This window comes from Hyla sarda, chromosome 3, assembly GCF_029499605.1.
Source record: "Hyla sarda isolate aHylSar1 chromosome 3, aHylSar1.hap1, whole genome shotgun sequence".
In the NCBI taxonomy this organism is placed as follows: Eukaryota; Metazoa; Chordata; class Amphibia; order Anura; family Hylidae; genus Hyla; species Hyla sarda.
The window spans coordinates 77,328,291-77,342,759 of NC_079191.1; the positions used below are offsets into that span (position 1 = coordinate 77,328,291).

General features: G+C 42.4%; 1 protein-coding gene across 1 annotated transcript; it reads left to right on the top strand.

The window, feature by feature from the left end:
- Window positions 1-11,223: 11,223 nt before the first annotated feature.
- LOC130360972 (alpha-1,4-N-acetylglucosaminyltransferase-like) lies at window positions 11,224-14,226 on the top strand. Its single transcript, XM_056563532.1, has 2 exons — window positions 11,224-11,517; window positions 13,636-14,226. Exons 1-2 carry the CDS (start codon window positions 11,224-11,226, stop codon window positions 14,224-14,226), a joined length of 885 nt encoding a protein of 294 aa, XP_056419507.1.
- The last annotated feature ends 243 nt before the right edge of the window (window positions 14,227-14,469 follow it).

Genomic DNA, 14,469 nt, shown 5'->3' on the forward strand with positions numbered 1-14,469 from the left:
TTGGTATGGCCCAGGAGCAGTCCCTGTCCTCCCATTGCATTTGTTCTATGCTGTTCCCTCCCCTAAAGAAGTATCTTATGCTGTGGGGTCAGCACCACTAGTTAGTGAGGGAGATCTAAAAGAGGACAGTCTGCAGCTACTGCCCAGCTAACAAGTGGAGGAGACATCCAGGGGCGGACTGACAGGCTGGTCCAATTGGACCTCTTCCGAAGGCCCGTTTGGAAAAGGGCCAGCTGTCCGCTGCCTGTCATGATATCTTTAAAAAAATATATATATTTTTTTTAACTAGCCGGGCCCGCCGCGCTTAAGACACGCCCCATCCGCTCAAGCCACGCCATTCATGTCTCAGCGCGGTTCACTGCTGCTGCAGCCGCCGAAGAGGAGTATGCTGGCCCTGCCTGTCCTCAGTGTAAGGGGGGCCCTGCCTGTCCTCAGTGTAAGGGGGGCCCATCCTGTCCTCAGTGTAAGTGGGGCCCTGCCTGTCCTCAGTGTAAGGGGGTCCCTGCCTGTCCTCAGTGTAAGGGGGGCCCTGCCTGTCATCAGTGTAAGGGGGAACCTGCCTGTCCTCAGTGTAAGGGGAGCCCTGCCTGTCCTCAGTGTAAGGGGGTCCCTGCCTGTTCTCAGTGTAAGGGGGTCGCTGCCTGTCCTCAGTGTAAGGGGGCCCTGCCTGTCCTCAGTGTAAGAGGGTCCCTGCCTGTCCTCAGTGTAAGGGGGCCCTGCCTGTCCTCAGTGTAAGGGGGTCCCTGCCTGTTCTCAGTGTAAGGGGGGCCCTACCTGTCCTCAGTGTAAGGGGGTTCCTGCCTGTCCTCAGTGTAAGGGGGGCCCTGCCTGTCCTCAGTGTAAGGGGGTCCCTGCCTGTCCTCAGTGTAAGGGAGCCCTGCCTGTCCTGAGTGTAAGGGGGTCCCGGCCTGTCCTCAGTGTAAGGGGGGCCCTGCCTGTCCTCAGTGAAAGGGGGGCCCTGCCTGTCCTCAGTGTAAGGGGGCCCTGCCTGTCCTCAGTGTAAGGGGGTCCCTGCCGGTCCTCAGTGTAAGGGGATCCCTGCCTGTCCTAAGTGTAAGGGGGGCCCTGCCTGTCCTCAGTGTAAGGGGGTTCCTGCCTGTCCTCAGTGAAACGGGGTCACTGCCTGTCCTCAGTGTAAGGGGGGTCCCTGCCTGTCCTCAGTGTAAGGGGGGCCCTGCCTGTCCTCAGTGTAAGGGGGTTCCTGCCTGTCCTCAGTGTAAAGGGGTCCCTGCCTGTCCTCAGTGCAAAGGGATCCCTCTCTGTCCTCAGTGTAAGGGGGGTCCTGCCTGTCCTCAGTGTAAGGGGGGCCCTGTCTGTCCTCAGTGTAAGGGGGGCTCTGTCTGTCCTCAGTGTAAGGGGGCCCTGTCTGTCCTCAGTGTAAGGGGGGCCCTGTCTGTCCTCAGTGTAAGGGGGGCCCTGCCTGTCCTCAGTGTAAGGGGGGCCCTGTCTGTCCTCAGTGTAAGGGGGGCCCTGCTTGTCCTCAGTGTAAGGGGGGCCCTGCTTGTCCTCAGTGTACAGAGCCCTGCTTGTTCTCAGTGTACAGAGCCCTGTTTATCCTCAATACACAGGGCCCTGCTTGTCCTCAGTGTTCAGAGCCCTGCTTGTCCTCAGTGTACAGAGCCCTGCTTGTCCTCAGTGCACAGACCCCTGCTTGTCCTCAGTGTACAGAGCCCTCTTGTCCTCAGTGTATAGAGCCCTGCTTGTCCTCAGTGTACGGAGCCCTGCTTGTCCTCATTGTACGGAGCCCTGCTTGTCCTCAGTGTACAGAGCCCTGCTTGTCTTCAGTGTACGGAGCCCTGCTTATCCTCAGTGTACAGAGCCCCGCTTGTCCTCAGTGTGCAGAGCCCTGTTTGTCCTCAGTGTACAGAGCCCTGCTTGTCCTCAGTGTACAGAGCCCTGCTTATCCTGAGTGCACAGGGCTCTGCTTGTCCTCAGTGTACAGAGCCCTGCTTGTCCTCAGTGTACGGAGCCCTGCTTTTCCTCAGTGTACAGAGCCCCACTTGTCCTCATCCAAACAGCAGCTCTGGGAGCAAACAAATTCAATCAGAAACTGTCCAAAAACTCACAAGTTCAATGGATGCAAGACTTGTGAAGCTGCTATCAAATAAGGGGTCCTATGTTAAAATGTAAAGTACCTGTTAAAATGTTAAAAAATGTTTAAAAGTGTGATTGAAATAGCTTTTGATGTCAGTAAATATGCTGCAAACACAACAAATAAAGGGTTTTGAAACTTACTGTGCGTAATAATTTGGAACTGTGCATCGTAAGTTTTGTTTAAAAAAAAAATACTGTTATCATTAGGAAGTTTATTCAATAAAATTTGAATTGTACTCGTAATAGTTGATAACATGAGAAATATGCTGACTATTATTTACATCAATTATTTGGGTAAATGAGAAAAATATAATTTGCAAAATAATTTGTTTGCATGGAATCGTTTATAATTGTTCCCCTTAGGAATACATTTAGCTGTATAGTTATTCAGTGTTGATTTAAAAATTTCCCATTTATCTTCTGTATCAGTATTTGACAACAGTTTCTCCCAGTCTATGTCCTGATGTGCAGCCAGGGAAATTTGCCTTTTTAAAAAGATATGTTTTTTCCCTCCTAACCTGTCTTTGTTTTCTACACTACTCATAGATAGTGTTGAGCGGCATAGGCCATATTCGAATTTGCGAATATTCGCGAATATATGGACGAATATTCGTCATATATTCGCGAATATTCGCATATTCGTTATATTCTCGTTTTATAAAATTCGCGTATGCGAAAATTAACATATGTGAAAATTAGCATATACAAAATTAACATACGCGAAAATTCGTATATACAAATTTTCGCACGCCAGTCTCACACAGTAGTATTACAGCCTTCTTTACACCACACAAGCTGGAAGCAGAGAGGGATGATCACTGTGATGTGTACTGTGAAGAAAAAACAAAACAAAAAAAAAACGAATATTCGTAATTACGAATATATAGCACTATATTCGCGGAATTCGCAAATATGCGATATTCGCGAATAATATTCGAATTGCAAATATTAGCGAGCAACACTACTCATAGACAACATACACTTTTTGACATAATAAAGACATACTGCAGGCTGCCAATTGTGGGAGCCGACCATGCTACGAGGTTGAAAACAATGGTCTGAAAGGAAGATTTTCTCTTGTCAGAAGACATACGAAGCCAGGATCCCATTGACTTCCGGGAACAAGCCTTGTATTTGTGACAGAATATGTGAAACCCACAATTTTTTATTCATTTACATGGTCTGTAATTATTTGTTGCTTTTCCACAAACCGGTATAGCAACAAAAGCAAACCTGTTTTTCTAGGTTTAGACGCCGCTAGTGTGCCAGCAAATATATTTGTCAGTGCACCAGGTTGACGTCAGTCATATATTTATGAGGCATTAAATGCATTGTAAGTGATTTAGGTTTTAGCTATTATTATACTGTATGTACAAAGTTTTGCGGTGCTGCATCTGTATGGGCCCTGTGTTGTTTCCAGTTATGCTTATGATATACTGACTGGTATTATTACCGGTAGTTATTTGAATTTTATTTGTCATTATTTTTTATGAACTATTTTTAATAAATCAGGCAATTTATGGTATATATTATTATCTGTCCATTTATCCTTGAGCCCCACTTATTTGCTATTATTTTTCACATTTTGTTCTCTCTTTTGGGTATTAGAGAGTCAGTGGTGAGCTTCGTAGGTGATACATTTGGAGTGAGCCAGATTTAAAGGGGTACTCCGGTGAAAAACTATTTTTTTCATATCAACTGGTTCCATAAAGTTGAACAGATTAGTAAATTACTTCTATTAAACAATCTTAATCCTTCCAGCACTTATCAGCTGCTGTATGCTCCAGAGAAAGTTGAGTTGTTATTTTCTGTCTGACCACAGTGCTCTCTGCTGACACCTCTGTATATGTCAGGAACTGTCCAGAGTATGAGGATAGCAAACCTCTCCTGCTCTGGACAGTTCCTGACATGGAAAGCGGTGAGCAGAGAGCACAGTTGTTAGACAGAAAATAACAACTCAATTTCTCTGGAGCATACAGCAGCTGATAAGTCCTGGAAGGATTAAGATTTTTTTTATAGAATTAACAAATTTACAAATCTGTTTAAGTTTCTGGCAACGGTTGATTACAAAAACATTGTTTTCCACCGCAGTATCCCTTTAAACATTTGTTTGATAGCCTAAAACAGACATCACTACCTCCGCCACCATTATCCGATGCCTTTACCAGTGCCAACTTTACTTATTATTATATGTTTTATCAACACAAATATCAGCTGCAGCCATTCCGACAAAAAATCTACTGCTGCACATCTGATGCTCCTCTCATTCCATTTTTCCAATCTCTTGAGGCTCTAGGTAGAGAGGTATGGAGGAATTACAACCCTACTGCTCCACACAGCTTGCCTTTTTCTAAGCTCTAAACATCTGAGGCTGTCCATGCTTTACCACACCTAGTTTAATGTAAATAACATTGTGAGAAATAAAAATTATAATTAAAGTAATGGGCGGTGGCTGAACCCAAATCCACAATTGTAACCCATGATATGAAATCTGTCATGCATATACAGTCTTCCCTCTTCACTCATTCTGAAGGTAAGATTAGTTTTGTTTGTTTCTTTGTTTTTTTACTTTTATAGCCTGTTTTTTTATATTTTCTGCTCCGTTTTCTTTCATTCTAAAAATATTTTATATTTCATTGTGTGAAGTGCTCACATTCTATGAACATGTATTAATCATGTCAAATCATGATATAAAGTATTGCTTTTATACCAGTTCTGTTTTATGTCTTGATCTTCAGTACCTGGCTTTTATGAAGGAATCTATAGCACTATTTGTTCTAATCTTCTTGGTTAAAGGAGTAGTGCAGTGAAACATAACTTAAATTACAGATTGCAGGAGTTGGACCCCGTGATCTCCTGAACGGGGCACTGGCAGTCTGCCAGAAGTGGCTGTTCTGACCCCTGCAGGGAGCCGAGATTGTCACACCCCCTCCATGTATCTCTATGGGATACATGGAGTGGGTGTATTGGTCGCCGATCCGTGTGGGGGTCGGCACGCCCCCTTCCAGCAGACTGCCAGTGCCCCATTCAGGAGATTGCGGCAGGTCCCAGCGGTGGGACCCCTGCAATCTATAACTTATTCCCTATCCTTTAAAGGGGTACTCCAGTGGAATTATTTTTTTTTTAAATCAACTGGTGCCAGAAAGTTAAACAGATTTGTAAATGACTTCTATTAAAAAAATGTTAATCCTTCCAGTACTTTTTAGGAGCTGTATACTACAGAAGAAATGCTTTTCTTTTTAGATTTATCTTCTGTCATGAGCACTGTGCTCTCTGCTGAACTCTGCTGTCCATTTTAGGAACTGTCCAGAGCAGCATATGTTTGCTATGGGGATTTTCTCCTGCTCTGGAAAGTTCCTAAAATGGACAGCAGAGGTCAGCAGAGAGCACTGTGGTTGTAACAGAAGAGAAATCCCCCCCCCCCCCAAAAAAAAAAAAAAAATTCCTCTGTAGTATACTGCCCCTAAAAAGTACTGGAAGGATTAAGATTTTTTAATAGAAGTAATTTACATATCTGTTTATCTTTATGGCACCATTTGATTAAAAAAAAATAAAAATGTTTTCCACAGGAGTATCCTTTAATGGCCCTTTTGGAGAAATGAAAAAGCTGTCAGGATTCACAGGAGGAGCAGAAAGAGAAAAAGGAGGTAACAAGGAAGATTTATTTGTCGTCCAATATAGAAGCAGTCATCGCATAGGTGATAGGGCTGGGTTTATGGGGTGCAAAATACACAATTGCCCATGGCTCCATTTTCAATGGCATCTTGAACTTCAAGAGCAATGGTCTCAAAGTGTGACCCTCTAGATGTTGCCAAACTTCAACTCCAAGCATGCCAGGATATCTATCAGCAGGCACCCCGTGCAAACCCCGGGGGGGTGTTCTGAGACCCCCCCATGTCGGCAATCGCAGCAAATCCCCGATCAATTCAGACCGGCGATTTGCGGCTATTCCGGGTCAATCAGGTCAATCGGGTCTCTGGCTGTCTGAGACAGCCCCATTCACCCTTACCCAACAGGTGTGAGGTGGTACGGGTGCCCCATCACGATCATGTGATTGATCGGTTGGAACGACCGACCAATCACGACCCTGCTAGGCGGTGATCGGGATAGCGATCGGAGCGGAGATCGGCGCTGGTGGGGGTTTCCTACCTTGCCCTGGTCCGATGGGGGTCCCCTCGTGCAGTGGCACCGACAAGAACAGCAGGATCAGTGGCGGCGATCCCGGCGGCAGGATACAGCAGGAGGTGAGGCCTGATCACCTCCTGCTGTTGCTTAGCAACAACTCTCGGCAAGCAAAGCCAAAGGGCATGCTGGAAGTTGTAGTTATGCAACAGCTGGAGTTCCTACTACAACTCCCAGCATGCCCTTTGGTAGTCTGTGCATGCTGGGGGTTGTAGTTATGCAACAGCTGGAGGCACATTTTTTCTATGAAAAAGTGTGCATCCAGCTGTTGCAAAACTACAACTTCCAACATGCACAGACTACCAAAGGGCATGCTGGAAGTTGTAGCAGTGTGCCTCCAGCTTTTGCAAAACTACAACTCTCAGCATGCCCTTCGACTGTCAATGCATGCTGATTGTTGCAGTTTTGCAACAGCTGAAGGCACACTGGTTGTGAAACCGAGTTTGTCACCTAACTTAGTGCTTTGCAACCAGTGTGCCTCCAGCTGTTGCAAAAATACAACCCCCAGCATGCACTGAGAGACTGTACATGCTGGAAGTTATAGTTTTGCAACAGCTGGGGGCACACTGGTTGCGAAACAATGAGTTAAATGACAAACTCTTAGTGTTTTGTAAGCAATGTGCCTCCAGCTGTTGCATAACTACAACTCCCTGCATGTATGGTCTGTCAGTGCATGCTGGGAGTTGTAGTTTTGCAACAGCTGGTGGTTTGCCCCCTCATATGAATGTACAGGGTACATTCACACGGGTGGGTTTACAGCGAGTTTTCTGCTGCAAGTTTGAGATGCGGCAAATTTTCTGCCGCAGCTCAAAGTCCCAGCGAGAAACTCACTGAATGTACCCTAAAAAAACTACACCTACACAAAATGAAAAGTAAAACACTACATATACCCCTACACAGTCCCCTCCCCCCCAATAAAAAAAACGTCTTGTGCCGCACTGTTTCCAAAACAGAGCCTCCAGCTGTTGAAAAACAACAACTCACAGTATTGTGGGACAGCCACTGACTGTCAAGGAATGCTGGGAGTTTTGCAACAGCTGGAGACACCCCGTTTGGGAAACATTGCCGTAGGGTATTTTTGTGGTGGATTCAAATCCCCAATTTAGGCCTCAAATGCGCATGGTGCTCTCTCACTTCAGATCCCTGTCGTATTTCAAGGAAACAGTTTAGGGCCACATATGCGGTATCTCAGTACTCGGGAGAAATTGTGTTACAAATTTTGGGGGCTTTTTCTCATTTTACACCTTATGAAAAGGTAAAGTTGGAGTCTACACCAGCATGTTAGTGTAAAAAAAATTTTTTACACTAACATGCTGGTGTTGCCCCATACTTTTAATTTTCACAAGCGGTAAAAGAAAAAAAAAAGACCCCCAAAATTTGTAATGCAATTTCTCCTGAGTACAGAGCTACCCCATATGTGGGCATAAAGTGCTCTGCGGGCGCACAACATGGCTCAGGAGTGAGAGCGCCATGTACATTTTAGGTCTAAATTGGTGATTTGCACAGGGGTGGCTGCTGGTTACAGCGGTTATGACATAAACACAAAACAATAAATACCCAGACGTGGCCCCATTTTGGAAACTACACCCCTCACGAAATGTAACAAGGGGTATAGTGAGCCTTAACAACCCACAGGTCTTTGACAAACTTTCGTTAAAGTTGGACATGAAAATTTAAAATTTGTTTTTTTCCCCTGAAATGCTGGTGTTACCACATATTTTTCATTTTCACAAGGGGTAATAGGAAAAAAGCCCACCCCAAATTTTTAACCCCTTTTCTTCTGAGTAAGAACATACCCGATATGTGGATGTAAAATGCTCTGCGGGCGAACTACAATGCTCAGAAGAGAAGGAGCGTCCTTGGGATTTTGGCAAGAGAATGTGTCCGGAATAGAAGGCCATGTTTGTTTACAAAGCCCCATAGTGCCAGAACAGTGGACTCCCCCACATGTGATCCAATTTTGGAAACTACACCACTCACATAATGTAATAAGGGGTACAGTGAGCATTTTACACCCCACAGGTGTCTGACAGATTTTTGGAATAGTGGTCCATGAAAATTAAAGCATTTTTTTTTCTCATTTGCACAGCCCACTGTTCCAAAGATCTGTCAAATGCCAGTGGGTTGTAAATTTTCACTGCACCCCTTATTAAATTCTGTGAGGGGTGTAGTTTGCAAAATGGGGTCACATGTGGGGGGTTCCACTGTTCTGGCACCACGGGGGGCTATGTAAACGAACATGGCCTCCCACTTTTATTCCAATCAAATTCTCTCACAAAAAGCTCAATGTCGCTCCTTCTCTTCTGAGCATTGTAGTTCGCCCGCAGAGCACTTTACATTTACATATGGGGTATTTCCATACTCAGAAGAAATGGGGTTACAAATTTTGGGAGGCTTTTTCTCCAATTACCCCTTGAAAATGAAAAATGTGTGGTAAAACCAGCATTTTAGTGAAATAAATCTAATGTTTAGCGGAAATTTGTCAAGCACCTGTGGGGTGTTAAGGCTCACTGTACCTCTTGTTACGTTTCTTTAGGGGTGTAGTTTCCAAAATAGTATTCCATGTGTTTTTTTATGCTGTTCTGGCACCATAGGGGCTTCTTAAATGCGACATGCCCCCCCAAAAACCATTTCAGAAAAATTTGCTTTCCAAAAGCCAAATGTGACTTCTTCTCTTCTGAGCATTGTAGTGCACACGCAGTGCCCTTGATGTCAGCACATGGTGTATTTTCATACTCAGAAGAAATTTTGGGGAGCATTTTCTCTTATAACCCCTTTTAAAAATGTAACATTTGGGGGAAAACCAGCATTTTTGAGAAAAAAATAATAATTTACACATCCGACTTTAACAAAAAGTCGTCAAACACAAGTAGGGTGTTAAGGCTCAGCGGACCCCTTGTTACATTCCTTGAGGGGTGTAGTTTCCAAAATAGTATTGCCATGTTGTTGTTTTTATTGCTGTTCTGGCACCATAGGGGCTTCCTAAATGTGACATGCCCCTCAAAAGCTATTTCAGAAAAACTCACTCTCCAAAATCCCATTGCCGCTCTTTCCCATCTGAGCCCTCTAGTGCACCCACAGAGCACTTGACATCCACATATGAGGTACTTTCTTACTCGAGAGAAATTGGGTTACAAATATGGGGACGCTTTTTCTCCTTTTACCCCTTGTAAAATTTTGAAAACTGGGTCTACAAGACCATGCGAGTGTAAAAAAATGATTTAGAATTTTCTCCTTCACCTTGCTGCTATTCCTGTGAAACACCTTAAGGGTTAACACACTTTCTGAATGTCATTTTGAATACTTTGGGGGGTGCAGTTTTTATAATGAGGTCATTTATGAACTTTGAAGCCCTCTGATGTCTTCCAAAAGTAAAAACATGATGCAACTTTATGATGCAAATATAAAGTAGACATATTGCATATTTGAATCTATATAAAATGTATTTGGAATATCCATTTTCCTTACAGGCAGAGAGTTTCAAAGTTAGAAAAATGCTAAATTTTCTAAATTTTCATGACATTTTGTGATGTTGAAAATTTACCACTGTGTTAAAGTGGAATATGTCATGAAAAAACTATCTTGGAATCAGAATAATTGGTAAAAGCATCCCATATTAATGCATAAAGTGACAGTGGTCAGAATTGCAAAAAAGGGCTCAGTCCTTAAGGTGAAAAAGGGCTCAGTTCTTAAGGGGTTAAAAATCTTAATCCCTTCAGTACTTATTAGCAGCTGTATGCTACAGCGGCAATTCTTTTCTTTTTGAATTTCTTTTTGTCTTGTCCACAGTGCTCTCTGCGGACACCTATGTCCGTGTCAGGAACTGTCCTGAGCAGCATAGGTTTGCTTTGGGGATTTTCTCCTGCTCTGGACAGTTCCTGATACGGGCATCAGTTGTCAGCAGAGAGCACTGTGGACAAGACAAAAAAAAAAAGAAATTCAAAAAGAAAAGAATTTCCTCTGTAGCATACAGCTGCTAATAAGTACTGGAAGGGTAAAGATTTTTTGATAGACGGAATTTACAATTCTGTTCAACTTTCTGGCATCAGTTGATAAAAAAAAATGTTTTCCACCGGAGTACCCCTTTAAGGGAGGTGTATACTACTAAACTGTATATCCTGATCCCAAAGAAATAGCAGCAGCCATATAGAGTTGGTGAGGGAGATGGGGCACTACTAGGAGAGACCTAATAGCTGATGATGTCATTCTGTAAGTCATAGGAAATAGTGATGAGCAGCAGGGGCCATATTCGAATTTGCAATATTTTACGAAATTCGCATATTCGCTATATTTGTTTCCTTTTTCTTTTCCATTCAAAAATTTGTAATGAAATACACATAGTGCACTTGCGCGATCATATATTTCACCTAAAAGAAGGGACCGATCAATGTCCTCTGACTGGAATGCCGATATTTGCGAATATTTGCATATTTGCATATTCGTATATGTTCGCAAAAAAAATAAAATAATATTCATCGTTACGAATATATATCACTATATGGGCAAAACAATTAATAAATCTGGAGTGCTACTTTAAGAGAACCACTATAAAAATAAAGCTTGGACAAAATACATAACCCAGTGAACAAGTTGTTTATGCATTGAAATGATCAACCTGGTTTGCAATGTAAAGTAAGATGTATTAAATTGATTTTCTTCAGCTAATTATTATTATTATTATTTTTTTTTTTTTTTATCTCTGTTATCTTCTATGGTCCAGCAATGTTCAGGAAATCAAGAATGTTCCTGCTCATTACATTGATAGCAGCCATTGCCCTTTTTAAAACATATCTTAAGCAGAAGCATGTCAGAGAACTCCACGTTTCTGATAGTTTAGTCTCCTATTCTTCAGTCCCCGAGGACACCATTATTAAAGATGACATCTTATATAATATAAGGACAGACACAATATCAAATGGATCAGGAGGCCTCTCTGTCTCTCCAACAATGAATCCATACACCATCCTAAACCAAGGAAATGGCATATTATTTGTGGAGACCACCAAGAAAATGAACCTGTCTTCTTTGGTCTTATGTGCAATAGAGTCCGCAGCCCGGGTGTATCCTGACAGACCAGTCGTCTTTTTCTTGAAAGGACTGAATGATATCACAACAGAGGAGGAGGAAAATAGAATTCGAAAATACTTTCCAACTTTATCATCATACAAAAACATCTACTTCTTCCCTCTAAGAATGGAAGAATTATTCATGTACACACCACTTGTGTCTTGGTATAAAAAGGTAAGTATCACAATCTTAATACCACCCCCTCCTCCCCCCATTAAGACACAAGGGTTTGCCTCCTGAGATCGAAGAGCTTGATGGAGGTCATGGAGGTCTCTTCCCTCCTTGTTTTCTGCTATCTACTAAATAGGATAGGACTAACCAAGTCTAGGACCAAGGATATCACTACAAGCCCTTGCTCCCCCTCTGAAGAACATCACCTACCTCCACTTTTCCAGAATCTCAGTGTAAGGAAGGCTTAAATGATCGTTCTCATTAAAACTAATTTTTGCTTTTGCACTCCTTATGGTAAAAAAAAAAAAAAATATTTCTAATATACTTTGTTTAAAAAAATGAAGTTTTCCATGTTTTATTTTTTTTTCCAAAAGCTCAAGAGCACATTTTCCCCCATCTTATACACAGACTTTGGACTGAAGCCCAAACACAAAAAGTGCATCCTGGAGTGCTGAGGGTGGGGGGGGGGGGGGGGTACAGCCTCATCCAATCATAGCTCCTCTCACACTTAACTGCCATATGCTGTTGGTTGGACACACCTCCCTCAGCACTCCAGGCTGCACGTCCTGTGTTTGGGCTTCAGTCCAATGTCTGTGTATGAGGTGGGGGGAAGATGTGTGCTTGAGCTTTTTTAAGCACAAATAAAACATAGAAAACTTCATATTAGAATTTTTTTTAATTTACCATAAGGAGTGCAATAGCAAAAATTTGTTTTAATGAGAGTTACCTTTTAACCCCTTTTGGCCTTAAGGACTCAGACAATTAAATTTTTACGTTTTCGTTTTTTCCTCCTCGCCTTCTAAAAATCATAACTCTTTTATATTTTCATCGCCAGACTAGTATGAGGGCTTGTTTTTCGCATGACCAGTTGTCCTTTGTAATGACATCACTCATTATATCATAAAATGTATGGCGCAACAAAAAAACACTATTTTTGTGGGGAAATTAAAAAGGAAAACGCAATTTTGCTAATTTTAGAAGGTTTCGTTTTCACGCCGTACAATTTACGGTAGAAATGACATGTGTTCTTTATTCTGAGGGTCAATACGATTAAAATGATACCCATTATTACATACTTTTATATTATTGTTGTGCTTAAAAAAAACCATAGACTTTTTAACCAAATTAGTAAGTTTATAATCCCTTTATTTTGATGACCTATAACTTTTTCATTTTTCCGTATAAGCGGCGGTATGAGGGCTCATTTTTTGCACCATGATCTGTACTCTCTTTTTTGATACCACATTTGCATATAAAAAACTTTTAATACATTTTTTATAATTTTTTTAATAAAATGTATTAAAAAAGTAGCAATTTTGGACTTTTTTTTTTTTTTACGTTCACGCCGTTCACCGTACGGGATCATTAACATTTTATTTTAATAGTTCGAACATTTACGCACGCGGCGATACCAAATATGTCTATTAAATTTCTTTTTATGCTTTTTGGGGGTAAAATAGGAAAAAACGGACGTTTTACTTTTTTATTGGGGGAGGGGATTTTTCACTTTTTTTTACTTTTAATTTTACATTTTTTTTTACACTTGAATAGTCCCCATGGGGGACTATTCATAGCAATACCATGATTGCTAATACTGATTTGTTCTATGTATAGGACATAGAACAGATCAGTGTTATCGGTTATCTTCTGCTCTGGTTTGCTCGATGTCAGACCAGAGCAGAAGACGCCGGGAGCCAGACAGAGGCAGGTGAGGGGACCTCCGTGCGGCATTCTGAATGATCGGATCCCCGCAGCAGCGCTGCGGGCGATCAGATCATTCATTGAAATCGCGTACTGCCGTAGATGCCGGGATCTGTATTGATCCCGGCATCTGAGGGGTTAATGGCGGACGCCCGCGAGATCGCGGGCGTCGGCCATTGCCGGCGGGTCCCTAACTGTGATCAGCAGCCGGGATCAGCCGCGCATGACACAGGCATCGCTCCGATGCCCGTGGTTATGTACTGGACGTAAATGTACGTCCTGGTGCGTTACGTACCACAGTACCAGGACGTACATTTACGTCCTGCGACCTTAAGGGGTTAAATAACTTTTCCAAATGTTCCACTATATTTTAAATCTTTACATCTGTGATATGTTTCACCATTTCCATTTATATTTTAGGTTCATCCCAAGTGGGAACGCTTCTGGACACACGTCAGCTCAGATGCCTGCAGGTTTGCCATGATGTGGAAATATGGAGGCATTTACATGGACACTGATATCATCTCACTCCACCCAGTTCCAACAAATAACTTCATAGCAGCCGAGTCCTCTGCATTTACCAGCAGTAGTGTTTTTGGTCTCTCTCCATTTCATAGCTTGACCTGGGAATTCATGCAAAACTTTGTAGAGAACTACAGAGGAAATTATTGGGGTTATCAAGGGCCGAGGCTTTTTACTCGTGTTATGCATAGATTGTGTGGAAATCTGGAGTTCAAGTCAGTAGATGATAATGTGACCTGTGGGGATGTCTCTTATCTTCACCCTGAACGATTTTATCCCATTGTGTCTTCCGCTTGGAAGACATATTTTGAGGTGTGGAAAAATTTACCAACATTTAACAGATCTTATGGTCTGCATTTTTGGAACTACATGAATAAAGAACGTGAAACTATGGTACCTGAGAGTAGCACACTGGCAGAGCATCTTTATCAACAGCATTGTCCATTAACCTATGGATCTATACAGAAGAATAAACCCCCTCCTCAGTAAAGCTTACAAATCATGTCCTTTAATTATATATATATGTGTGTGTGTGTGTGTGTGTGTGTGTGTGTGTGTGTGTGTAAACATACTGTATGTATAAATGTATTTATGTATGTATATTCCACCATAAGTTCCAAATTTCGGGAAATATTTCAATGAAACTTAGTACACATGTTGCTTATATGTTAGCTGAATATATACTAGAGTGAAAGGAGTACTCCACCGGAAAACATCTTATCCCCTAACCAA

Coding starts and splice junctions, on each gene's coding strand:
- LOC130360972 (XM_056563532.1), top strand. CDS start 11,224: ATGAATCCATACACCATCCTAAACCAAGGAAATGGCATATTATTTGTG. Junction 11,518..13,635: donor TTGTGTCTTGGTATAAAAAG/GTAAGTATCACA, acceptor TTTATATTTTAG/GTTCATCCCAAGTGGGAACG.